This window comes from Anopheles coluzzii, chromosome 2, assembly GCF_943734685.1.
Source record: "Anopheles coluzzii chromosome 2, AcolN3, whole genome shotgun sequence".
NCBI lineage: Eukaryota > Metazoa > Arthropoda > Insecta > Diptera > Culicidae > Anopheles > Anopheles coluzzii.
In genome coordinates, this window is record NC_064670.1 from 42,602,768 (window position 1) to 42,629,531 (window position 26,764).

The 26,764-nt window shown below is 48.7% G+C and overlaps 3 protein-coding genes across 3 annotated transcripts; 2 read left to right on the forward strand and 1 right to left on the reverse strand.

Moving 5' to 3' along the window:
• Positions 1 to 655: 655 nt before the first annotated feature.
• On the forward strand, positions 656 to 16,594 carry LOC120953474 (uncharacterized; the record flags this gene model as incomplete). Its single annotated transcript, XM_040373414.2, has 8 exons — positions 656 to 999; positions 4,019 to 4,201; positions 5,904 to 6,322; positions 13,209 to 13,701; positions 13,819 to 14,944; positions 15,023 to 15,212; positions 15,299 to 15,535; positions 15,614 to 16,594. Coding segments are annotated over 8 exons (3,042 nt in total), but the record flags the coding sequence as incomplete, so codon positions are not given.
• Positions 16,595 to 16,919: 325 nt separating this feature from the next.
• On the forward strand, positions 16,920 to 23,828 carry LOC120950595 (uncharacterized). The gene is made up of 4 exons (XM_040368762.2): positions 16,920 to 17,596; positions 17,887 to 19,121; positions 19,192 to 19,318; positions 19,389 to 23,828. The coding sequence occupies exons 1-4, from the start codon at positions 17,471 to 17,473 to the stop codon at positions 23,448 to 23,450; spliced, it is 5,550 nt and encodes a 1,849-aa protein (XP_040224696.2). The 5' UTR covers positions 16,920 to 17,470; the 3' UTR covers positions 23,451 to 23,828.
• A 17-nt stretch (positions 23,829 to 23,845) lies between these two features.
• Positions 23,846 to 25,872, reverse strand: LOC120950596 (uncharacterized). The gene is made up of 4 exons (XM_040368763.2): positions 25,563 to 25,872; positions 24,407 to 25,477; positions 24,132 to 24,334; positions 23,846 to 24,062 (listed from the first exon to the last, which is right to left on the reverse strand). Exons 1-4 carry the CDS (start codon positions 25,818 to 25,820, stop codon positions 23,996 to 23,998), a joined length of 1,599 nt encoding a protein of 532 aa, XP_040224697.2. The 5' UTR covers positions 25,821 to 25,872; the 3' UTR covers positions 23,846 to 23,995.
• Between the last annotated feature and the right edge of the window lie 892 nt (positions 25,873 to 26,764).

Below are 26,764 nucleotides of genomic sequence, written 5' to 3' on the forward strand. Positions count from 1 at the left end.
TGGAAAAGCGGCGATGGTCGCGTTTTCCAACACATACACACACACTGGCTTGCAACGCATCTTTACAGCGACGGTGCCGTGCTCTTAGTTGTTTGAGTTTTTCGCTCAGAGTTTTTTTTTTGTTTGAGTTGCTGCTTTCCTGCACGGCCGTGAAACGTTGAATTGGCCAGTGCGCGGGTAGGTCACGATCTCTGGTCGTCGGGCGAATTCGTTTATAGTTTGTAGCGACCGCGGCAGAAGTGGTTTATCCATCCTCTAGAACGGGTTGTCCAACGCACGTGCGGAAGAGATGTGATGTACAGCGGATTGGAAAGTGGTGTTACGGCAACAGGCAACGGACCGCCCCGTGCTTGAAGGGGGGTCTCGAGCTCCAAAGTAGGTCTTGTGTTGTGTGGTCGCTGTGAAGCGTGTGAAATTGGGTGTTGAAACGAAATGATGCGAGTGGCGTTAGATTGTGCAGCTACCGTGTGATAAGGTGGCAGTCGAAGCAAACGAATATTGTGTTAATTTTTATTAACCAAAACCGAGAAAGCTCTCTTTTTGGGGTCCGATCGGAAGTGTAATGGATGTGTGAAAATTGATGAAAAGTGTACAGAGATAGAACAATTTCATCAGTGCGTGTGGGATTGTGCATTTGTGTGAATAATTTTGCTAACGTGGCTTCAGCGGCAGATATCCCATCTCAGTGATCCGCTTGGCTGCCTATCATTTTCATCGCCTACTGTACGGCACCAAACGGGCCAGGCACCTTGAGTTGATATTGTGCTGTGTGAGCATTATCAACACCAGCTCCTCAAACACACCGATTCGCGAACGGAAAAAAAGAACGGAACAGTTGGGCTGGTACGAAATTGCCACCCCGCGCGCTCCATTCACAACTTCGCAAGCCAAGCTGGATAATTCAATCGTAAATCGGTACCTGAGCGCCGCGGACGACGACTTCGTGTACTGTGTGGATCTGGACATCCGGCGCTTCGTCGAACGGGCTAACCCAAAGGCGTAAGTATGCTGACCTTCTTCCTTCCCCCGCTACCCCCTCATTTCATACTGCATGATCCACGCGGATCCGGTCGAACATGTTGCGGTTCCAGAACGCGAACGTATGGAGTGGTAGCGCTGCGGAAAGGCTAACGGTATTTCTTCGTTACCAGTTTTTTCCTCCTGGGTCTCTTTTTACGGTTGCGAGGCCTGGAACTTGTTTGTAGCGAGAAGATGTATGAATGTATGTGGAAGATGTTTTCATTTCCACTTTAAATTTTTTTTATTATACAATTTAAAATCTATTGAAGGTGATAAATGTATCAAAACCACTTTACGAACAAAAACGCCCAGTGATTTACTAATAATAGGTTTACTTAAACATTACTTTACTACATATAAACTACATTGCAACATTTAGATCACACTTTGCGTCTGTTTTGTTAAAAAGATGACTATACTGCATTGTTTTTATTACGCATCGGATGTCGAAATGTATCATTTTGGACGTGTCGTAATTTATGGATGGCCGATCTCGTGGTACAGTCGTCAACTCGCACGACTTAACAACATGCCGGTCATGCGTTCAAGCCCTGAATTGGGACCGTTCCCCCATAAGTAGAACCGACTATCCTGCTATGGGTAAATCAATAAGTCACTGAAAGCCAAGCCCACTAGTGCTACAGGTAGGCCTGAATCGATAACGGTTGATGTGCCAAAGAAGAAGAAGAAGTAATTGATGAAAGGAACTATGGAACATTTAAATGTATAAAGCTTGTAAACATTTTTATTAGGTTTTCCCCCATTTAACTAAATATTCAATCAAAATTCTTCAAAACATTTAATATGCAATAAATTGCTCTTACAAATGGTAACTTAAAACAAAAAATGTGAAAGGTCATCCAGAACCTAATTTTAAAATAAAGCTTGGATTGTTTTTTTGCGATCCCGTAAAATGTCATTGTGCTACGAAACCTTTGGCAAATTATCTTCTCCACATTTGATACGCAAAATAGTACATTGTTTAGTTCGTTTATTCAACCAATGATTATATTACCGCATTGCTCTGCTGCAGCGGGTTGGATCGTACATTAGGTTATGATTAAATTTTACATCTTCTAAAACATTTCCCGTCCTACTTGGTGGAAAGCAAACAAAAAAACAACCAAAACAAACAAAGCGGCAAACCAACAAATCGCTCAACAATCAATCTGTCAAATGTACAGTTTCTGTGGCATGCTTTTTCAAATCATTATCGATTGTTGCGATTTTAGTTGTAATTGGCTGATCCGATTTTCCGCGACGCGCCCCCATTGGCTTGGGCAAACAACTAAAGGCTAAAATACCAAACACACCACCAAAATGAGGGTTAGTTGCAAGTTGCACAACTGTGTTTGGTCTTACCCGCACCGACGGGCCACTAACGAGACCGACGGCCCAGCTTGAAAACTGTCTATCATGCAAATTTGCCACAGGAAGAGATAAAGTTTAAGTCACTGTATCGTGCCTCATTTGCTTCCTCTGTTTGTATGGAGTGGTGGTAAATTGGTGAAAAAATTTGCATAATCATTATCGCGCAAATGTTTCCATTTGGCGCAATTGAAAGGGATTGACGCGCTGCTACGGTGTACGGCACCACGATTCAAGAGGCCTGTTTTTGACCAATTTTCGTTTCGTTCAGTTTGCATTTGCGCTTGATGGTTTGTGTATGTGTGTGTATGGCTACTAACATAAGCCGGTCTCGTACTCGTTTCTAGTGGTATTTTAATCAGACACGTTGCTATTTATCGTTTTCAATTGCCCCCAAAACAGCAACAAGGAAGCGTATCAATTAACTTGTTTCGTTGTTTGTTTTTTGCATAATTTGGTTAACACGTAGGAATATCCAAAATTGAACTCGAATCATATTCCCAACTGCCTCATAATCGGTCTGATGATTGGTGGATGAACCGTCGCAATCGCTTTGGACGACCGTTTGCACTCTGCAGGTCTTAGTGCTTCTTTTTGCTTTACCAGTCGCATATCCGAGCCGAGGGCATTGCATTGCGAACTGATTTGGAATAAATATTTATAACGAAAACCACATGGCGTAGTGGTGGTGGGGAAAAAGCAACGTAACTGGCCCAAAAAATCGCCCGTTGTTTTGCGTTTGTTTTATTTTGCTTCATTCCCGCCCCATCCTGGCCGGTGACTCGGCATGATGAGATCATTTCTTGACGCACCAGAAAGAAAGAAACGGTCGGAAAAGCCAACGATCGAATCGGCCATTCTTAATTAGGTGCTAGCAAAGTAAAAGCAATCGCGTTTTGGGTTAATTATGTGTTTGTGTTTCTTTCTAATCGCTATTGTTGTGTGAACCGCTGTGCTATCGCTTCTTTCACCAGGGGTTTCCACATTCGAGTGCGATTGCTTTTGCTAGAAATGCTTCTTTCCGGTGAGCGAATCCGGCGAATCTAGGGAGAAAGGTGTTAATTAGAGTAGGGCAAACGATCCCTTCGCTGGGCAGTTGTTCGATCAGGCAGATAATTTAGATGCATCGAGCATTTTATCCTACAAACAAGGGTGAAGGGCATATCAGCGCGATGGTTGTTGTTAGACGAAATTTGTTATATTTAATTGAACATCTTCTAACGATTGGGGCGGTCCCGTGGTACATTCGTCAACTCGAACGACTCAATAACACGCCCGTAATGGGTTCAAGCCGGGAATGGACTGTCCCCCCGTAGTAAGGACTGACTATCTGGCTACGTGGCATTGAATAAAGTCTTGACAGCCTGTATAGGGGGCGGCATGTCCTCGTAGGACGTTTACGCCAAATAGAAGAAGAAGAATCTTCTAACGAATTAAACTAAACAGTTGAGTGATAAAAAAATGCAAAACTTCTGTAACGGCTGCTCTTGAAAGTATAATGGAATTGATGCAGTTTTTAATGCCATTTATTGAATTTAGTTTACACCTTACTAACTATCTAATAAGATAATAGTATCTCTAATTGTAAGTTTTCATTCCTCTCTCTCTCCCTCTCATCCCGGCCATATAGTGTACTGATCTTTCCGCCGTTCAGCAGCTACCGCCGATTCCTGGTCCACAGGGTTTGCGCAAGTAAATCGTTCAGCCAGCATGACATTGTGACGTTCTCCATTGGCATCGGTACCGAGCGGCGCACGGTCGTGTGCTTTCGCCATCAGCTACTTCAGGACGTCAAATCGTCGATTGGAAAAAGGTGAGTCTGGTCGGTTCCGACACTGCTTTCCCAGAGGATCCGCCCGATCAAGCGCAAGAGTGGGTTTCTTTCGACAAGATTAATTTGTCATCGCAAATAATGCTGAAAAAAGCACTGTAGCACTCTGTCAAGGGTAACGACCCGCACCCACGTCTAGCCTGGCTGTCGAATTCTATTTTTACGTCTAAGCTGCATGGTTGGTTGGTATATTTGGGTGAAATAGACTTTTCGCTATAAACAAAGGTTGTACTTCATTCATCAATCTCAACCAGTCTAGCGGTCAGGACAAAGGTCGGCAAAATGAGTCATGTTAGCCGAGAGGTCAGTCTGTCTAGTCCACTATTTTCACGTGTACAATATTTGCTCTTTCAAATGTTTTGAATGCAACCTTTGGATAGAATACACACTAATAGCAAGCAAAGTATTCCGAAGAACCAAAGGAACGTGTAAAGCGTAGAGGTGTGGGTATCCAACATTGGTCTTGAAATATAATTTTCTATTTTTAACTGCGTCGGCCTTCTTTCTTCGAGGAGGATCATTGCAAGAAATGTTGTATTTCGCAGGTGCGTTTCCTTCGATTCGCTTGAGTTTGTCCTCTACATCAGTGCTCTCCAATCTTTTTAGGATCACAGACCATATGGCTTTGAAAATACATTTGCCGCGGTCCATATATTGAGGGCATATATTTTGTGGACTTACTTCCAAGATTTTGTATCAAAAATATGTTTAAATCTAGAATAAGCCTAGCCATGCCTGTTGAAAATCTAATCTTATTTTTCAATTAGAATCACATTATTGCGGCTTCGGCCGTATTTTCGAAGAAAAAAAAAATCTTGACAGCGGAAAAAATGCACGATATTCTTTGTAAGAAATAAGCTTTTCTATTTAAAAAATCAATTATTTTGCGGACCACTTCTGTTAACGCTACGGACCACAGGTTGGAGACCAATGCTCTACATTGTCGGCTGACCATCTTTGCTTCATTTTTGTAATATCTCCTGAAATATTGCAACGTTTAGCAAGAATCGTTTCGAGTATGGAAATAGATATTGGCATCGATTTGATAAGTAGTATTAAAAGCACTGTGATTTATTTCTATTTTATCGAAAGCGAAACTAGGTTACTTTCTGAAAGTAAAGCACTTCATTTATACTCGACTATCGATCACCTGAAGCCGATACACTATAGAGTAAATTATGGCTTTCTTCGACCGCTTGGTAATATCTTTGTGTCGAAGAATTCATTCCAATTCAGGTTACACTCCGACTGGCCCAGATTGTTACGCAAGGGTAGCGCGAAAAGGATCGGCTTGTGACGTGGGCTCGTCTAGCGTACGTGCTCCTCGGATTGGCACGATGCGCAGTTTGTCTGGCGTGTGCTCTGGCGGCATTGGGTGCGTGCCGTGCATTATGCCGCCTCGAAAGCAACCACCGACCTCTGTGGGTGATGCGGGGATGAGTCCGGCCGGATGGCACGGTGAAAGTGGCACCCCCAATGTGGCCACACGCACTGAACTCGACCTTCAAGGCAACAAACAAATGCCGACGGAGATTCACTGACCTTTAGTAGGAGGAGGAGGTTTGGGTTTTGGGGTTCACTTAGTAAACGCATCGGTTCGAGTGTTGTGTGTTGGCAGTCTCATTAACGGCAGTACCATGTTTTTTTTTTGCATGTTTGTTTCCCTTCCCGCACGAACGATCAGCTTCGAAGAATCAACTAGCAGCGATTCAGCCACACCTGCGCCAAAGACCCAACATTACACCAGCTGGCGTAGTTCAACGACTCCTCCAACCGGAGGCACCAGTACCGTCACCACAGTTAGTAGCGGCTGTAGTGGTAGCAGCGCTCCCGCCACAACCATAACAACCGGCAGCATCAACAGTGCGTTGGTGAGCGGGCAAAGAACAGGAGAAAACCGAATCCACCCGCAGGAAGATCAGCCAAACGGCAACAACGGAATGGGCACTGAAACGATACTGCTGCCGAGTGGTGGAGCTGTCGGCGTTCATCAACAACAACAACGACGACAGCAACACAGTTCGGCAACCACCACCACCAACCCAGCACCACCACAATCGTATCTTATCGATGAGGAGACTGCATTTGGCGACAAACTGAAGGGTAAGTTGAATTGAACTTTCTTTGCTGCATATCTGTTTGTGTTGTGATACAGTTTTACATTAGGAAAGTTTGACAAATTATGACATTTAAAAAGAAATTCATGTGAATGTAGCTTTTATATCAGTGGTACAGTTCTTACAATGAAAGTAATACAATAGAAATTAGCACAGAAGCATAGATATCTTCGGAGTGAGAGAACTAATGATCTGAATGTGGTGAGAAAGATGTTGAAAATCGTAGAATTGACATTTTTGAAATAATTTCTCTCCCTTTTCTTTGTCATTTTACTACTGCTTACATGCTATATCCTTCTACTATTAGTCTAATAACGCTCTACTATACCATTCGTTTACAATTCTGTTACGTTGTGTTGGTTTTGCACTATTCTTCTTGGTCAGTGTCGGTCTCGCCTTAATTTCCGTCTCACGCTCTGCCAAATTGCTGCTACTTTCGCTTTCGTTCGAGATTCGTTTTAGTATTGTTTTTTTTGTGCCGGTGTGCAATTTTGGTTACTAAACTGCTGTCGATTAATCAGTCCGGTTGCGTGCTTTACGGTGGAAAACTAACGGCCTTTGCTCATTGTTATTGCGCATAGCTTTTCTTATACTTTGCTGCGGGAGGTCTTGCTCAGCAGTAGGTCCTGTTATACAACGCGAAATGGAATGTGGTGGCGATTGGCAAAAGGTGCTGTTGCTGTTCGATAACGTGTCTTTGCAGAGATCTCGTTGAAAGATGCAACATTTTGAGGGAAATTACCAAAAAAATATTCGTACTTACTTTAGAGCAATACTGGAGATTTTGGAAAATAGATATTGGATACATATTTAATTAATTGAAATTTGTTTATTGTTGTATTGGGTTATCTTGATATTATCTTTAATTCCTGTCTGTTAACTGTATAAGTAGGGGTGCAAATACCCGCCAGCGGCTGTTATCTGATCAAGTAATCTTCAAGCAAACATCAACTAATCAAGATAACAAATTCGGATACATTGCGTAGCCTTTCGCTCCTACGGGAACTCGAGACGCAATGTTTTCAAACGACTGCTCCCTCCCCCTCTTCCCCTATCCATTTCAAACCTCCCCAGCATCTTACGTGCGAACGGATGGTGTTGCAGCTGGCTGCACGAAAGGTGATCACATTACTTCACGCGATCACGGCACGATCACTTTTTCCGTCGGCCGGCCGATCGGCGTCGTCATGCAAAGTGGGCCACACTTCACACATGGGTCCACAGAGCGCAGCATCGCATTACGTGCGGCCGAGATAGTAGGGGAAGGGTTGAAACTTATTACGAAATATGGTTACCACGCTGCTGCATCGGCCGGGCGGCGCTGCGGTGGTGCTGCACGGTAAGCTGCTTATGCGCCGCGGTCTGACCCATTGGCACAGCGTAGCGTTGGGACGTCAACCGGTAGAAAGCAAAAGCGTGGCAATGCTGTAAACCGCATCGTTTGCACCCCTGCACCTTCCCTAACAATGTGGCGTAACAGTTTGAGTCCTTGTACCTAGTAGTTGCAGTTTGCAGCAAAGTCGCTTACGCTTTGCTCGATCGTAGCTCGCCGTACTCTTGTCCCGCACATTTGTGTGTGTGTGTGTGAGGTGCGAAAGGTATGCTGCAGTGGTTTGGATTATCAGTGGATTATTCAATCGGCTTATGAGCATTTTTTGGCTTTTTAATAGCTCCTAATGCAAACATTCCTTTCCTTTAACGAGTAAAATCCCACATAACGAGTCTGTGGTGTTCGGGATACATTATTTTGGAGCACATCTAATATCAAGATCAAGATCGGTGTACATTGAGCATTTCTTTAAATTTGATTATCGCTCAGGCAAATTCGAGCTTCGATACCATAGTTATAAGCATCGTGTAATGTAAAACTATTACCAGGATGTGTCGTATAATTGTGTGAGGCTAGAATGTGGGGTATATTGACGAATGTGTCTTGTGAACTCTGCTGGATCTACTTGCTGAAGTAGGCAAAAGTCTCCCCTGCCAATTGCTGTCAGTTTTTTTTGTAGAGACTTTGAGCCGATTGGCCTCATTTGCCTCTTTTAATCGGTCGATTAATTCTAATACTTAAAATCTAACATTCTTCTTTGCAAGCCGTTTGTGGCTTGATTGCTGTCAGTTGGAGGAGCTTAGTACGACTACATACGAGGTGTGCAAGTGTGTTGTAGATATTATGCCAAGGAATTTATCGTTATTCATGGTGAAGAATATAAACCACGATAAATTAGCAATTAAATGCCTAACAGCACAACAACAAACTCTTATTAGACACAAACCAAAATAGATCATACAGAAACGAAAGTTTTTGGGAAATATTAAAGAAAATATTTATCGACATTCGACTAGTTTTTAAAGACTTTGTAATTTTTAGCGGTATAGTGAACCAGCTTAGTGAAATAGAACAAATTATATAGGGAAAATGCTTCCCATATAGCGAATGTTTCGTATGACGACTGGAACGGATTAACCTTGTTATGAGGGGTTCTACTGTGTATTTTTCAGTTTGAGATGCGTTTTTTCTTCTTCAATTGTTTGGCTGTTTAGTTTTAGAACGCACGAATTCAACAACAAGCCTTCTGTTATTCTGAGATTAAAGTGTAGAAAATAAATTCGTAATCAGTGACGTGTTGATAAAAGGAATGTTGTAGAAGTTAAGGTATTCTATTCCCTACTATTTCTAAATAAGTTACATTTTAACCGATCTACTTAAAAAGCATAAATAACCGTCGTCGGATGTTATGTTGCTTCAATACCCCTGCATATTGCTCTCACACCAACGCATCGTACGAAAATTCGTACAGACTGTAAAAACACACCAACTCACGCTTTTTGCACCCTCGGAATCACCACCCTATATCATGCAGTGGTGTGCGTGTACAGAACGCTCTCGTTAGGAAGGGGTAGCAGCAGCAGCATACCCCCCCGGACCGCAGACAGGCAACGGCAGCAGCAACAGCACAATCCATCCCACCCCTGTGTGCTGTGGGTCCGTGAATGGAGGAGCTTCACAGGCGAAACAGTCAGTCAGTCAGTCAGTGAGTCTGTCGTCGTCGTGCAGCTTGTTTGTGCGCCCCCCGTTTGTCGTCGGTTGCTGGGAGCGCCGCACTGTACGCGTCGTGAAAAGGGAAAGGGAACACCGCTACGGCACAGAACAGCTTGTCCAATTCGTTGCGGCGGGCCAGTTCGCTTTTGCCCGTTGCTGTGTTTCGGTTGTGTGTGGTGCGTGCCGTTGTTCGCGTTCGGCTCACCTTCCTCTACCTCTGCTAGCAGTTAGGCGTAATACGAGTGCGACCTTTTCAACCTTCTCGCTCTGGGGCTCGAGGGCTGTGCAAAGCGTTTTTAATACAGTGGTAAGGATGCCTGGCGATTAGTGCAAATAAATGAGTTTTTAGAGGATTGCTAAGGTGAAAATAGATATCGTTGCTATGTGTGTGTGCTTCCCTGAAATGGGTAGCAAAGGTGATTTTTTGTGTGTGTGTGAAAAAGAACAGTGGAAAAAATCTACCCCATATTGCTGCTATTTGTATTGGTGCAGCAGCAGTAAGGGCGACCCAGCGTGTGTGTGTGTATGTATGTGTGGTGCATTCCGGCAGATGACAGAACGTGTGCGTACGCTTCTGCGCAGTGTGCGCACGGCTCGTGGCAGGGAGAACAAAGAAGCTCTGGCACACGGTTGTAAGAAGAAGGAAACAAAAACGTTGGAATTATTGTACGCGCTATTGTGAAGTTTGATTCATTCAAGGGTCGCTGTTTGTTTACAAACAGCAGTGTAGGGTTGTGTTTGTGACTAATGGGTAGTCGCAAAACGTTTCCATTTTGAGAAGTGAAAATTTGGACAAAATTAAATCCATTAATTTGTTCAACTCAGCAGTTGTCCGGGCCTAGAAGAAGCGGATTGAAGATTTAGTAAATCAGAACTTTTAGCTTTTAAAAACTCAATACTGAAACAAACATTTGCAAACCATTTATATGCCACACACTTACTTATACAGTTAGATTTTCGCTCTGCTGTTCCCTGCTTCACACTGACGGCGGGTAATATTAGGCACGCCACTAAACAAAACACACCAAAAAAATAAAACAAAAGCCCTTTAATGTTAGCACACACACACACGCTCGCATAAGCACGCACGTCCTTTCTTCAGCATAAACCTGCCCGATGAAGGCGTCAAAATGTTGCCTCAATTAGTGTGAATCCGTGCTAATAATTATCACCCCATCACCCCCTTTACCTCCCCGGGGCTCTGCTCCTTTCCGCTGCTGCTGGCTCACACCGGTGTGTGCACCACAAACGAATAAACCCCGGAACCGGCATAATAATCAACATCCCCTCAGCTTTTCCATTGTGCGCCGCTCACCGCCCCTTTTCTTTGTAGCGTGGGGAAGCAGGTGGAAGCATCAGAAACGGAAGTAAAGCCCACCGGATCCGCTAGACCGCTCCACAAAAGGGAGGCCCCTTAATGCCGGCTCGCCCTCATTGTAGTCACACGAATCGTCGGGCTGCGCGAATTGCCGATCTAGAAGCGAGCGGCATTTTATATATATCGCGTGTTGCAGCGGTGCAACAACCATCCGGAAGCAGTGCAGCATCGAATGCTCGCTCTGAAAGCAGAGCGTGAACGAATCCATAATGCATGTGTTTGTGTGTGTGTGTGTGGGCCGGAGAAACACGTTTACCGAAAACGGCGCGATCCATGTGGTGACACTTTTGTGCGCATATTATTAAAAATACATGTATGTTTATCGAATACGAATATCTTTACACTGGATAGCGAAGAACGATACGGTGCCACATTAGTGAACTATTACAAAACAAACCCAAAAAAACGTAAACAAAATGCATGCAACAGTCGCTGCAAGCTGGGCGCTAGTGATTACAGCATCGCCAACTACTAACGGCCACCATCATCACCGTCGGAAATGTGAACGAGAAACAGGTGGATGAAAAATGGGACTACTTGCTACTTGGCCATGCTTTTGCCTAAAGGAGCCTGTGCGCCCATTTCCCTGTGTCCATGTGTCTATGTATGTGTATGTGTGTGTATTTGTTTATGTCCATGCGACAACCGAAACCGGTGTTTGGAGGATGTGAAAATGAAAAAATGGAATCCGCAGCGTAGATTGCCTCGCTGGAATGCTGTCAATGCTGTTCCGCTGCCCACAGCTGGAATGTTAAGCATGTCGAGTAAAAGGAAAAGTTTGTCCCAAGTTTGCCTCAAAGCTTTGAAGCGTTCCATAATGTTTCTAATGTGTACCTTCAAATGATTGATGATAAAGGAAAGCTTTTTCGCTTGAACCTTGCGAAAAAAAACCAAAATCGGTTAAATTTGAAGTGACATTTATGTATTGCTTTAATTTACTGAAACAGTTGTGGTGTGCCGGTCGTGCTCTTTTCATCAACTCTCGTGATTCACCCCGCTGTGAGTGGTTTAAAATTCTCCAAGCATCGTCCCCTGCGCCATGCCCTTTTTGGAATACAAAATAGTGTATGCCGTGCCACTTGGGGTAAATTTACGAGCGTGCGAAGAATCGATGGCTTTTCGCTTGCAGCAATCGGAGCCGATCTTCTCCGCAGTACCCCCCCCCCCCCCCCCCCCTTCTCCTCGTCCGGCAGCGAAGCTTCGAAAAGGAAATCGAAAGTGTTTTAAGGTCAAGCCCGCGCGGTTAGATAATGGATTTTTTGGGTTACACCGTCCAATCACATTTGCCAGCCCACAGCAAGCGTTGTTGGCCGACTTTAGCGCGTTATTTTTTTTCTTCTCTGTTCATTTACCCCTCGTTGCTGATCAACCCCCAAATGTGTGGACCTCTTTTTGGCATGGGTAAAGGTAAAGATGTAACCGGTGCGGTGGGTAGCGCCACAGTGATGAGATGAAAAGCCGTAATAGTAGCGCGGTAGAGCCAACCCAACACAACAGCAACTACAACCATAACACACACACAAAAAATGCGCCAACATTTTGGTGTGGAACGTAATGGTTGGAAAGTTGGTGGTGTTCGGTCCCAGTGACCGCATTTCATCGGTAATTGGTCATTTTCCTTCCTTTCGCACGCCGTTCGTACGGGGTGGCACAGTCGTCGATGCAGTCCTCCTGTCCAGGAAAGTTCACTTTCGGCTGCACTACACACTCACACACACACAGACCCATAAAACACACTGGATTATGGAGGCGTCAATACGCCGCCACCCACGACTGGCGTAATGATGAAGCGGGAAAAACGGTTCGCGTTCCGATAGAGCGTTACCAACGCAACCACCGCAATTGCACAATCTGTAGCACATCGCGTAATGAATGGGACCTAACAACGGTCGGGGCCGCATGGTGGGCGCGATGGGCTTTGGGCTGCATAAGGAAAGGAGTTTTTTTGCGTTATCTTGCGCAGCGCAGCTTGCAGAGGGGAATTTAAATGCTAGCTTAGTCTTTTGCACCATTCGAAGGAAGATTGAACGATGAATGCAAAGTACGATTTGCTGCCGTGATGCCGTGATCGCTTCCATGACAACGGTGAACGGCAAACAATGCCAGTCAAGGCCAACACTGTGAAGAAAACACACACACGCTCTTATACGCGCAAAAACACATGGCAAGCGGTTGTCGTCAACACGTGGCAGTTGGTTGGTGGTTATGCAAACGAAACCAACCAACTTCAGGCACGTCCACTCCTCGGAAAAGGAGTGGCCTTCGGTACATGAAGGTTTTACCCGGCTAGATGTGTCATGGTCAGTGTCCCCATGACCAGCACTACATGTGGTTAATTAAAACTCCAATTGAATCTTAATTAAAGTAGACAAAACTATTAACAAAAATGCCTCAACACCGTGTGCAACGCCAATAAAACTTACATTTCTTTTTGTGCTATTATTCGCATAGGTTTGCCGACCCATCCAGACACGTACGGAGATTCGCAGCAGCAGCTGCAGCAACCGGTCGGCAGCAACGGTGCCGGTGTAAAGTTCCCGCCCGTGGTCGGAATTTATCGTCCACCGGCGGCAAGGCGTGCACTGAAGCTAGCGGAAAACGTGGTCCACCAACTCGCACCGCCGGCAGCCTGCGAGCATCCGAACGATTACGGTCATTTGCGGCCTTCCGCACAGCATCATCCGCATCCACCGGCTCACCATCAGCAGGCATTGCAGCTTTTGCTGCAGACCGCCACCACCGACTGCACTGTGCCGGATAGAGCATTAAGAAGCACACCAGATTCCCGAGAAGGCCATCTGCTCGAAAAGGAAACAGCGGGAGCGGACGAAAAAACTAGCACCAGCCGTGGGCAGGAATCGCAAACGCGCGACACTGGTCGGGGGATAGGAAGTGACAGTGCCGGAAGTAGCAGCGCCATCGCAGCTACCTCGCCAACTGCAAGGTAAGTTATGGTGAGCCTTGTAGATGCAACCGGTGCGGGATGGAATTTGCTCGCAATAGCGCATTTTTTTCTTGTGTTTAGTTTTAATTGACCGAATCTTTTCATCCCCCGTTTTAGGACAAACCGTCCCCATCGTGAGCGGCGTCCGGACCGTGCCGTCTATGTTCCCCGTGCGCGTCGTAGCTTAACGACACCACCGGTAGTTGCCGCAGCAGCCCATCCGCAGCCGTCCGTTCCACCAGACGCGACCGAGGGCGGCAACGCTGACAAAGTGAACACATCCCCAGCCAAAGCATTGTTGCGCACGCCATCCAGTCGCGCTCAGCTGCCCGAAACTGGTGCCTCGTGTGAGACGGCGAGCGCAGCCACTGCCTTGCCACTACCTGCAACAGCGTCTTCCAAGGATCCGGAAGGATTGAGAGCGGCGGACAAGGGTAGAACGAAATCGTCGGCACTGCCAAGCGGCGCTACTGACGCACCACCCTACTGTGATACTGTGATAGACGTTCCGTCGGACGCTTCCGAAGCCGTAGGAGCGGTTTCATTGGAATCGTTTAAAAAAAGAAGCCATAGCTTAGAAGTGCAGCAGCAGCAGCAGCAAGCGGAACAAAAGCCAGCACGCCCAGTGCTGCTGGAACAGAACGCCCCACCGTGCCCGGAAGAGCCGGAGTTTCGCTTGGAACGTAGCGCTACCGAAACGGCCGCAACGATGCAGCGCAACAATCAACGCAACCGTAATGTGCGCAATGGGACGATGGCACCGGCACCCTTGAACGCCAGCCTGCTGATCACCACCGATCCGAACGAGGCGACCGAAAAGATCGATCGCGATGAGAAGGAACTGCGGCGGGCGTCGCAGGAAATCAATCGTAGCAATCGGCGCATCATGAAGCAGACGTTCAATTCGGACGTGCTGGAAATCGGCGAACCCACGCCGGTACCCACGGCAGTGCAGAAGCCGGCAAAGGCGAAACGCACCGTTGCTGCTGCCGCCCCGGTGGCTGAGGGCGAAGGGCAGAAACCGACCAAGGTTGGAGTGGGAAAGCTGGCCAAGGATGCCTCGGTACCGAATGGTACGAGCGCGCCTAAGGGCGGCAGTGTAGTATCGACGGAGGAGGAAGAGGAGGACGATTGGGAATCCATGTATGACGACAATGGTGACTGTTTAAATCCGAAAATGCTCGAAGAGCTCACGACGGCTGTCGGGAAAGTGTCGATCGAAACGCCTCAGTCGGACTATAAGGTAAGCTTAGTACGGTAAAATGCTCTACCGCAGGCGTGTATTGACGATTTGTCGCTTTCATTTCTATACTTCCCACAGTCGTACGAAACCAAGCAGGCTATACTGAACGAGGAAGAGTTTCCGCACGTGCTGGAGGTGTCCAGCTTTCCGGCCGAGTTTAAGACCCAAGATTTGATGATGATGTTCTCGCAGTACAAGGAATCGGGTTTCGACATCAAATGGGTGGACGATACGCACGCGTTGGCTGTGTTTAGCAGCTCCAGAATTGGTAAGCCTTGAGGGGAATGGTGAACGCCTACGATTGACTTCGTGTTACACGATAAATTTATGTGTTCTCGCTCTTTTTTTTAACAGCTGCCGAAGTACTCACCACTGGCCTTTCGTTTGCACGCGTGAAACCGCTGGGCGAAGCGACGGCCGAATCACGCTCGAAGGCACGCAAATGTGCCAGCTCGCTGCAACCGTACCGCCAGCGTCCGGAAACGTGTGCCGCCATGGCGCGCCGCATGGTATCGTCGGCGCTCGGCGTGAAGCTAAAAACCGCCCCAGAGGAGCGTGAAAACGAACGACGTGTCCTGCGTGAAGCCAAAGGTAGGGAAGGAAGCCGCACCATACGCTCTGTCCGTGTGTTTTACCCTTTCTTTCTTTATTTCTCCCTTTTCGGCACAGAACGGAAAAGACTTGCGGCAAAGCAACGGGATGAAATTTGGGACAGCTAGTGGTCGCAATGTAGCGAGCTAGCCTTCACCCCTGCCGGACCTTCGCCAACGGGTTGAACCTGTCATTTGTCACGTCTGTGCTGCCACGGTTTGCCATACCTTGATATGGAAAGCAGAATTGTGTAGTTTTGTTGCCGCGAAATGAGAATCGCGATCTCATTTGGACTGTTTCTTATTTTAGTGTACTTGGAAGGAGATTTGCACACTGTGGGACTGTGTTACCGATTACTGTAACATTTAAAAGTGGCCAACTGTACGGGTAGAACATGTTCCCCCGGGTGTACTAGTGTGTGTGTGTAGCGGTGCGTATATGGTGAGCGACAGTAATGGCATGATTGTGTATGCATTTTTTTATTTTATTTTATTCGATTACATATGATATGAGTGATTACATATGAGTCCACATAGTGGTGGACTAGTGGGAAGGGTACAATCATGGTAATAGGACCACAGCAAAATGATACCGTAGTACAAGTGATGATAACTCCAACGGGATGCAACTGGGAGATTGCAGCATGTATGCATGTCGGCAATTCGTTTGCAGAAGTATTACAGTGTTTGGTTCACCGGCCGGTACAGCAATTATGCATTAGAAGAGGGAATGAGAGAGTTTAATTTGTACAGTCGTATATATTGGGAGGGAGGGCAAATCAAGTTGACAAGTCACGTTTGGAGCGGGTTGATTGAGACAAGATTGCAAAAATATATTATGAACTACTGTCTACAATAGCAGTAGCAGCTAGCTGATCACGTATGTTTGCGATCGTGCACACATAAAACAAACTCCGTATATACAAGCTGTGTAATGTGTGCGGCGTGGCAAATTTTACCAGCTCGCTCATAATGAACGTTTATATCTCTTATTTACAAAGCATCTATAATCGAGAGAAATGATCCTAATAAAGAATCTATTTGAGATGTTTAAATGTAACTTGCGATCGTGGTCTTTTATTTTCTTCTTAAACGGATTCGTCTTTCACTACACCAATCGAATGTTTATAGAAATAGTTGAAGGAGGCACATAGTATAACTTCAAACATGTTAACAACTTTGGACATTATCCATTATTTTCCAAAAAAGCAATCATCCCAATTTAGGTAAAAAATCAAATTTTGAATTTTGAAAAAGTTGAAAAACATCGTCGTTACAAACGTGTAAACACGCCTTAATCTCGCAAATGTCAGTTGGTCTGAATGGAACATAGCGCCTCTAGCGGTAAACACAGAAACTATGGCAAGCTGCCAAACACGAGCAGGACGCCAAAAGTTTCATAGCCAACAAACTGAAACATTCCGTAGCTGTGCGAGACAAAATATTATTTCCATTTATTTTAAAACATATTTTCTTATTGAACTCTCAGTAAACGCTTAAAAATTCACACAAAAAAGGATTTTTCAGAGCAGCTATCAAAACAACATCCGAGCAAAAGAAAGTGAGTTGTGCCAAGTGTTTACCAGCGAACTAACGAGGTGCATAGTGTGGTCAACGTCAGGCGTGTGTACCTTCAAACAGCGTGCCGTTGCGTTCCAAACTGCGGGTACGAAAGCGGAGACAGAAAAAAACCCAAAATATGGACACAAGGAACGCGTAAACATCAATCGAGAGCCGCTGCTACCACGAATCAACGCAAATAACGACACGCAAAGCAACCCCCGGTAGAATGTGTGGTGTGTTTTCCCGGTGAAGAACGGTGAAGCATCGCGTTTGACCGTTGCCACATGCTTATCGCATTCGACCGATCGCAGGACGCGCAATTAGACGGGGACAGCTGCGTGCGTGCGTGCGTGAATGCATTCGCGAAAGCGTCATGTCCGTTGGCGTAACCGTGCACGATGTGGATCCGCTGTCGTCGGCAGGGGCCAATCCGCTGGCCGATCTCGAATCAGTGCGTAAGATCGCGAACGAGAAGCTGCGCATCCGTCGGCTAGTGCAGGTACGTGGGGCGGCGAAGATAGCGGCGGCGACGGTGTCGAAGGGAGAGGGGACGCCGTTTCCATTTGGTGCAGGCAAAGTGGCGCAAACGTTGACCTCGTTTTTAATGTTTGGGCACTATTTGGCTGGTGACGTAATTGCTGCGTGCGCTGGTCTGGTGTGAATTGTTGTGGTCACTTTTCTGGCGTTTAGGTCGGGTGGTAGTATTTGTCACATTTATCACGAATTAACGTGGAGTTTTTTTATTCATTCTTCCCTGATCACTGCTGTTTGTCGCTGTGCCTTGTGCAGGTTCGCGAGCAATCCAAACAGCTGGCCGCAAAAGTGCGCCAAAACTATCAGCTGGCAAAGGAGAAAGAGCTGGCCAAAATTGAGCAAACGAAGCGGGACGAGGTAAATGCGTGGAAGCGGCAGCAAATACGCCACCTGCAGGATGAGTACGCGCGCAGCGTCTGTGAGGTTGGCGAGGCACACCGGGCAGCAGAAGCCGCGGAAGAGTGTGCGGTGTGGTTCGAGGAGAAGCGGGCCACCCAGCAGGCGGTTGCACTGCAGCGGGGCAAAGTGGCCGAAGCGAACGCTGCCCGGGAGCGGGAGCGTAAGGAGGCGGAGAAAACGGCTAAACAGCGGAAAAAGCCATACGTGCCGACGAAATCCATTGCCGTGCAGGCATCGATACCGGTCGGCGCACCGGAAGCGATGCAACCGAAACATGCCCCCCTGCCAGAGGACTGTGATACATCCAGCGAACCAACGCCCAGCCCGTACGAACAGTTTCGGGCACGAAGGAACCCTTCCGCGATGCAGGGGAAACCGCCACCACCAACGAGCCTGTCCGAATCGGAGGACGAGTCCGCTTTCTTTGCAGGGACAGGTACGGGCACACGGCAACTCGACAAAGAGAACATACCGCGAGCGGGGCACGAGTACAGTGCCACCGCGTTTACCTCACCGAGTGACTTACGATCGCACCAGGAACAACCTACCCGACGACTGCTGCAACCGTTCACGCAGATAACGGAGCTGATCCAGCAAAGACGGCAGCGCCAGCACACGCCAGCGCTGGACGTTACACGACAGCCGGTCGACGGTGGTGCATCCGGCTACGGCACTCAGAAAACGGTCCAGTTTGACGATCTGAGCGATAATACTCTTTCCTTTCCCACAAGCACAGTGCTCACCCATGATAACGATGCCGGTGGACCGTCCGAATCGCCGCGAAAAATGCCTCCCCGGAAGACGGTGACCGCGGCAAAGGGTGTGCAGCAAGTAGCCACTACCGTTGGAAGCAAGCGTGGCAAAGCGGTGCTACCGGCAATATCGGGGAGTAGCAGCAGCACCACCACCACCTCATCGAACGCTGCGTGTGCAAAGGTGCAATACTACGATTGTAATACAATGTACCGCCGGGAGTACGATCAGCCGGTGGGTTACGTGCAGCGCGAGGAACGCCGGCAGGACGATCCGACCGGGATGGAGGAAGCGAATCGTTACGAACTGCTGCAGCAAGAGCTTGCCAAAGCGCGAAGGTGAGTAAAGTGAGCGGATTGTTCGAACTGTCTACGGAGTGCGACTACAAATGTGCGTTACCCTTTCCAGCAAACCGACGGTGGATCGTACCAAACCGGCCCTGGAAAAGCAGCAAACGCGCAAGGATTACGAGAAGCTGTCCAAAGAGTTGGACAATCTAACGCGCACGGAAAACCGGCTCAAAAGCCAAGCAGTTGTGAGTATTGGCGTGTGCGCGCAAGGGAGTTTCCGGGTCGATTTTACCAAAATTTTCATCTTTATTTCAGCCCACTAAAAGCAGCATACCGTCGGAGGCGACGCTCAAGCAAAGGGCCGAAACGCGCCAGCGCAAAGCGAACGAAGCGATTGAGCGTGCCCTCGTAACGTGCCCGATCGTGCAGAGCCAGCCGGACGACACTGCCCGCCGGCCAACCGTGCGGCCGTCCGTGGTGAACGTGGCGGAAACGAGGTACGGCAGCAGTGGGGCGAACCGTCCAGAACGGAAGGACATTTCCACCGACAGCTGTGCCTCGATCGTGCTGGACACGTTCGATCGCCCCGGCATACCGCTGCCCTCGGAAGCTGTCGGCGGCAGTGGGGTGGACAAAATAGCGAAGCTAAAGGAGCTGCTGGAGCAAATCAACGAGCAGCGCCGATTGCTGACGGAGGATATTGCACGCGAAAAGGCGAACGAAGCGATGAAATTGGCGAAGGATGGCGCAGCTGATTCGGAACCGGCCACAAAGCAAGAAATTGATCGGCTGGAGCGCATGAAACGGCGGCAGGAGGAATTGCTCGAACAGCAGCAGTTGCTGCATAAGCGGGAGCGCGAGGTGGAGGAGCTGGGCCGCCAGCTGGAAGAGAAAATGGCCCTGCTGCAGCGGAACAGGCAGAAGCAGAAAGGGGAGCAGACGTGTAAGAAGGAGGCAAAGAACAACAAGCCGAAGGCGAAACAGCCGAAGACGGTGCACGTAGAAACGAAGGGTGAAAAGGGAGCGATCGATGTGGAGGTCGTTGAACCGTCGTCTATCGCGAGCAGCAGCAGCAGCAGCGAGGTGAGCAAGGACTCGTGTGATTCGGTCCAGGAGCGGAGAGCGGGTGATGCACCGGTCAAGATCATCATCACGGTGAACGAGAAAGCGACAGCAACGAAGCGGAAGAAAAAGGCAACTGTGCAACAGAAATCATCGCCGTCAAAGGTAACACGGGAAGCTAAGGGAGTGGAGAAAGTGCATCAACCCGCAGCAGCACCGGAAGCGAGTCAACCGATTATGAAGCCATTGCCAACACGAAAAGACACGTTGCTGCAAAAGGTAGCCAACAGGGGTGGACCATCGACGAAGGTGGTCGACCTGTCGCCGGGCAGTTCCTCGACGACGTCTACAGTGTACAGGCCACTGCCACCCAAGATCGGTAGCTTGAAGATTCTGCAGAAGCACGGGCCGCCGGATGACAGCGAACCGGTCAAAGCAACCGTGCCAGCTGCCTCGAACGGTACGGCCGGACCAAAGTATCAGCTGCAGAAGGGCGACGATCAACGCAGGCAAAACCTGCCAAGTGGGGCGAAAGCAGCGCAGCCAGCGGTCGGAGAAGCGAATCTAAATCCACACCTTATGAAGTACATTGTCCGCTTGCTCGGTATGTCGCGGCATTCGATCGACCAGCTAGGAGTTAGCACGACGAGCGTTTCCACGCCAAACGAGTCGGTCGTGAACGTAACCAGCAATGTTGGTGGTGGAAAGCAGGTGGCCACCAATCCCGCTTCGCTTATCGCCCCGAACGAGCAGGAAGTTGAGCGGATGCATCGGTTGAAGAAATTTATCGATGAAAACTACAACTTCCTGCAGGAGATCGATGAAACGCTGCGCCGATCGGACCAGTCCACGCTGGGCAGTAGTAGTGGGACGGTGGTGGATGGTGATAGTATGATTAATGACCAGCAGTATTCGGTTGAGGCCGATATCAGTCGGGTGGAAGGGATCTGGATGGAGACGCTGCGACGCCGAGAGCGGCGGATGCACAAGCAGCAAAAGAAGGTCAGCGAGGTACCGTTGTCGAAGGCAAAGGCGAGTAAAAAGCAGCCAGAAGCTAGTCAGCACATTTCCTACGATGCGGCAAACAGGGAGACGTTGCAATCCGCTTCCCAAACGGCCGTCGCACCTGCACCACCAGCAGCAATGGCACCACCGGCAGCGCTACCACCATCTTCAGCACCAACGGTAAAGGAAGGCTCTTTGAAATCCATTCTGAAATCGCCCAAACGGGACACTCCACCAGCCAAGGTGGCAAAAATCATAACGCCCCAGGGCCACGTGGAGGTGATCAATCTGAGCGACCGAGAGGAGCAGGAAATTCTCGAACGATACTCCCAGCTGACGGAACGCTGCAGCCAGCGCATCACCGAGCTGTCGCAAATGATCAACCAGGTGCGGGAGGAGAAGCGGCGCCTGATCGAGGACAGTTTGTCGTCCCTGGAGCAGCAGGAATCGACCAAGTACATGGATTTACCGGCCGCGATCGGTGCTAGTGTTGCTGGGCAACCGTCGTTACCAACGCAGACGGAAAAGAGTACACCCCCGGCCGTTGCATTATCTCCACCCGGTCCTCCGACTGGTTCCAGTGCGGCACCGCTCGGCGGAACGGATGATCCGGTCAGCGAGGAGATTGATAACATAATCTCCTCCAAGCAGATTGGGCTCAGCAAGGATAGTGGTATTGCGATGTCGCGCCCACTAACTGCCTCGGACATACGGGAAAGTCCTTCCGAAGAGGGCAGCCAGGGCAGGGAGCCGCTTCCGTTCGAACCATTCCTGAAAGACATTCCAAAACCGACGGTAGCGGAGATGGTTGCACCACCACCGAAGGGGGGACAGTTGCCAGTCGGTGTTGGGGCGCTGCGTCGTAACACGCCGCCCGTTGCGATAGCACGGTTCAGCCCCCAGCTACCGGACGAACTGCCGATGCACGAACTGTCCACGATCCCGGAAGTCGACACGCCGGCAGTCGCCACGACGTCACGGGTGAACGATCTTTCGACGGTATCGGCTACGACGGCCGCCGACCATCAAGACGCTGCCGAACAGGTGCTTATAGAAGCGCGCAATCGGCTGCTGTTTAACGAGGCGGCCACGGCCCCGGACATTGGGTACGATCGGTTCCCGAATTACGAGGAGTACGTGCGGAGCGCAACATCCGGCACGGGCACGGCATCGTTCGTACGCGTGGAGCTGGAGCAAACGACCGACACTAACGAGCGGTCCGAGCTGCGGCTTGACACGACGGAGGACCGGGTAAACGATCGGCTTGCGTACAGGAAGTTCCCCGGCACTGCACCGGCCTTTGACCTAACGGAGGATGGGGAAGCGACGCTACAGCCGGCATCCGGGGAGAGCACACACAAATCCGCTTCCGACACATCGCTGCCCGATGTGGTGGCCGAGTTGAGGAAGTGGAACATCATCGTAAAACCGTTTAACAATTCGCTCGACAACTCGAATCGATCGACACCGCTGTCGGAAGCGCAAGAACCAGCAAGAGCGAGGGAGCAACGACAGCAGCAGCAACAACCTGCAGATAAAGAACTTCCCGGACCGCGTCCCAAAACAGCACAGTCACGCAGTGTTCCGCAAAAGGAAACAAGTTCGTTCCCGCTGCAGCAGTTGTCCGACTCGTTCCAACGAGATCTAGAGAACGTGGCCGGCCTACGGTGGGGCTCGTCGATGCTGAAGCGCACCCAGCAGGACCAACAGTCGAGCGACTCATCGCCGCTATCCTCACTATCCGATGGGAAGAAGGTGATCGTCGGCCCCAATGATGATACCGTCGCGAACGATGCCGACGGCGCTGCCCTGGGGAAACCACTCAATCTGGCGGAATTTGTAATGCGCGAGCTGATGGTGCGCTCCCAGTCCGAGCTACAGTCGCTCTCGTCCGTATCGTCCAGCTCGCACGGTGGTTCGCACAGTACGCTCTTACGGTCGCTGCTGAATCTGAGCCGGCTGAACGAAAGCAATTCCCGCTCGAGCCCGATCCGGGAGGAGCTGCTGATGCATACGCCTACGGAGGGCAAAAGCATACAGCGCACGTCCACCCCGGTTGCCAGCAAATCGACCGCTAGTGGAAGTAGCCTCCGGATGGGAGGCGATGCCGGTAACACGGACCCGCTGGCTACGAACCGTACCGAGACGGGGCTGTTTTCGGGCGAATCGCGACTATCGTCCGTACACTGGAGCTCGTCGTCCGGCAACTCATCGGACAGGCAGGAACCGTCACCGCAACAAGGGCGGCTCACTGTACCAGCCGTTCGGCTGGAAAGGCAACCGTCCACGTCGAGGGGGGAGAGCGCATAGGAACTCGAATGTTGTGCCGAGTGCAGGAGCGGATGTGCCTTTCTTGACATGTTTTTAAAATTGATGCAGTAGTTTAAATTGTTTAATTGGTGTAACTATTTTTTTTGAATCTAAAGTGCTGTTATTTGAAAGCGCCAAGCAGAACTGTTACTGATTGATGTACACTAGCGTAGCTCAATGTTTTTAATTATTTATAGTGCTTCGACTCAATTTGTTATTGTTAATAAGCTCTTTCTTTACTTTTTTCTACATATTATTACACTTGACGCATAATTTAGAAAGATAAGAATTGTACGAAAGACGTTGTGAGAAAATGAGATGATTTGGAGAATAAACAATAGGACGTACACTAATAGCGCAATGCATATTTCAAATCTATGTTTGACTAAATATTGAATTGAGCATTTTTATTGTTATTTATTAATGGACCGTTTTGCTTATATTTTTCGTTTCGAAGCCATATTTCAAAAATTACGTACTTCAGGACAAGGGGAACAAGGAATGCGTTGCAGTAAACCGCCTCTTATCACTGAAGGGGTGCACCTTCAGAATTCCATCGCTACCGAGTAGATGATGAATGTTCCACCATAAGTCCCGGTGATCAGCCATTTTCTGTTGGAATGATCACAGTAATTATTATCTTGCAGTAAGATGATGCCAAGTAACACAAGCCTCTCTTACCCATTGGCGGACATTTTGATAAGATTTGGGGAGCCTTTCAACGGTACGGATGGGTCCACCGTGTCCACCTTGCCACTGCCGATACGGTACAGCTCTAGCAGCCCGTTTCCGGTTGGAGAAAAGATGTACTCCGTATCACTCGTGCAGACAATGCGCGTTTTGAAGGGGAGTGGCATTTTTATGATGAGTGTTGGAGTGGAGTTCTGAAAACAGTAGCTTTGTAACTCAACCCTCAGAAATGCTCCCCGATTCCCCGCACCCCATTCAACACTTACGATACTATCGGTGATGTCATGGAACAACACCTCGCCGGTCAGATCGCAGCTAATGAGCAGCTCCTGGCGACGGTTTTCAATCTTCTGCAAACTAGTTACGCTAAACGAGTGACACTTCAGCTCAATCGTGCCCGGCGAGAAGAAGTTTCCCTTGCCAGCGGAAGTGCTCGAAGCAGCGGGCGTGGAATTGACCACAGTGCGCTCGGCGGAAGTAGCTGTACCACCCAGCGGAATTAACTGCGTGGTAGAGCAGAGCAGCAACGATCCATCATCACATCCCACCACGAACTCGGTGTTGGAGGTGGCCAGTATCTGCGTCAAAATGAGTGCCCGCCCGTTAGCGGACGGCACACTGAGCTTGAAGACTTTATCCTTCACGATCGTTTTTCCAACGCGCCACAGTATCACGGTACCGTCCGTGTGGGCCGTAAGCAGCGCGTAGTCCGATTTGGACATCACGTTGTAGCGTGCCCATGCCATATCCACCACCTTACCGCAGTCGGTCGTTTCCGAGTGTAGCTCGGCGAAGGAGTTCCGCTCCACCTTCAGGTTCAGCTCGTAGTGCCAGATGTACACGTCCCCGGACACGGTCCCACCCGCAAACATGTCCCGATTGAAGGGGTTCGTTTCGAGCGACTCGATGCACGCTTTCACCGGACTGCTGCTCAGCTCGACCCACTGTACGGAAGCACCGTAGCGGTCCCGCTTCGGGCAGAACACGGTAACGGTCGAGCTGACATGGTCACACCATGCTGCGTGGTTTGGGCTGCCGGCGACCGCCAACAGTGGAGCGTCCCGCGTCAGTATGGACAGCCATGCAGCAGCACCGACGTAGAATGGTCGCTCGACCGCGTGGTCCGGATTTAGGCTGCGAAGGGTCAGCTCCTGATGGCGACACACCCGGTAGCGCTCGGAAGCATCGTACAGATTATCATTGCAATCAAACATCGGGGTCATACCGTGGGACAGCTCCTCCTCCACGATGGGCTGTACCTTGCGGATGAAGGAGACCAGCTTGGAGTCATCGTAGGTTGCAAACTTTTTGCTCCGCGGGGCACTGACCGTTTGAGTCTGCAGAAAAAGATATGGTAAGGTGTCAGCTATCAGACACGGCATTGCAATTCATTTGCACGTATTTTGCACGGTTGATACTTGCAGCAATTTCTTTCCGTTCCTTCGGTTCCGTTGTACCATCGGTGGAGGTTGGAAATGGCCGAGGATCTACCCCGATGTCATGTTTGGGACGAACTTGGGGCGTATCTTCACTGCGTGTGGATTCAAATCCAATTGGTGCATTAGATTTTAGTGTAAATTTAGTGTGCTCCATACCGACTGAAAGCTGCGAAGAATGGCTTGTGTTTTGATAATAACAATTTTGTAGGTCAAACTCTCGACACCGGTTTGTTGTGACCATGCTTTCCTATTGCTATGGCAACGGCAAGCGGCGCCATAACCGTTGCAATCAGCGACCTCTGTTGTATTGAATAAAGTGCTGATTTTGTTCACGAAGTAAACGCATCCAAACGAATGCTGTAAAATTTTATTTCATAATTCTCTGGACAAGAAAGCAAAACCATCCAAACACACTACAGGCCACATCGTGCAAAACGTTTGTTGCCATTCAAATAAAACCGCCACAAAATGGTCACCCTGTGCGATTCGAATGACATTTCGTTGACACAGTGGCTGTGCTCAGAGTGACCAGAAATACCGATTTATCTGTATTCCTACCGATTTTTTATATGCCTACCGATTCACAGATGACCGCCCTAAAACTACCGATTTTCCATTTATCCTACCGAAAATCACAAATATTTGATTTTTCAGTCGTTTAAGCTTAATCTGTGGCGCTTGGAATACTGTTTCAAGGATCGCTATCCTCCCCTACCAGCATTAAACGGCTTTGAAGGCATTCAGAAGGCATTTAACCCAAGCGCCACAGATTAAGCTTAAACGACTGGAAAATTGAATATCCATAGAAAAAAAATAAAAGCTCCACAGCTTCATTGGTTTGATCAATAGATGGCGTATTACAACTCATCATTATATTGCTATCCTTTTCTTGCAATGTGTTTCGACAAGTTTCATCTTATCATGACCTATATAGCCTTCCCAAGTGCCACAAATCCACTAAACGACCACTAAACGGCTTCTAAACGACTCAAGCACTCTACCTAAACGGAATATAGAAAGACTTCGTTTAGCAGACGGCAAACGACTCATGCATTCTAAAAATAGCAAAAAAGCTGGTGGCGCCATCTGTTGGTAGGATACCCCAACCAGTTGAGCTTCATCGCTTGGAGGAGAGCTTTCTCATTTCCTCTGTACTGTTGTATGGTTTCGCATTGAAGTTATGCA

Bases quoted from the DNA above. Each gene is read 5' to 3' on its own strand.
- LOC120950596 (XM_040368763.2), bottom strand. From the start codon at position 25,820: ATGGTCACAACAAACCGGTGTCGAGAGTTTGACCTACAAAATTGTTAT. The intron at 25,478-25,562 runs GCAAGTATCAAC...CTTTTTCTGCAG, and splicing joins AGGAACGGAAAGAAATTGCT to ACTCAAACGGTCAGTGCCCC. The intron at 24,063-24,131 runs GTAAGAGAGGCT...TCATTCCAACAG, and splicing joins ATCAAAATGTCCGCCAATGG to AAAATGGCTGATCACCGGGA.
- LOC120950595 (XM_040368762.2), top strand. From the start codon at position 17,471: ATGTCCGTTGGCGTAACCGTGCACGATGTGGATCCGCTGTCGTCGGCA. The intron at 19,122-19,191 runs GTGAGTAAAGTG...TACCCTTTCCAG, and splicing joins GAGCTTGCCAAAGCGCGAAG to CAAACCGACGGTGGATCGTA. The intron at 19,319-19,388 runs GTGAGTATTGGC...TCTTTATTTCAG, and splicing joins GGCTCAAAAGCCAAGCAGTT to CCCACTAAAAGCAGCATACC.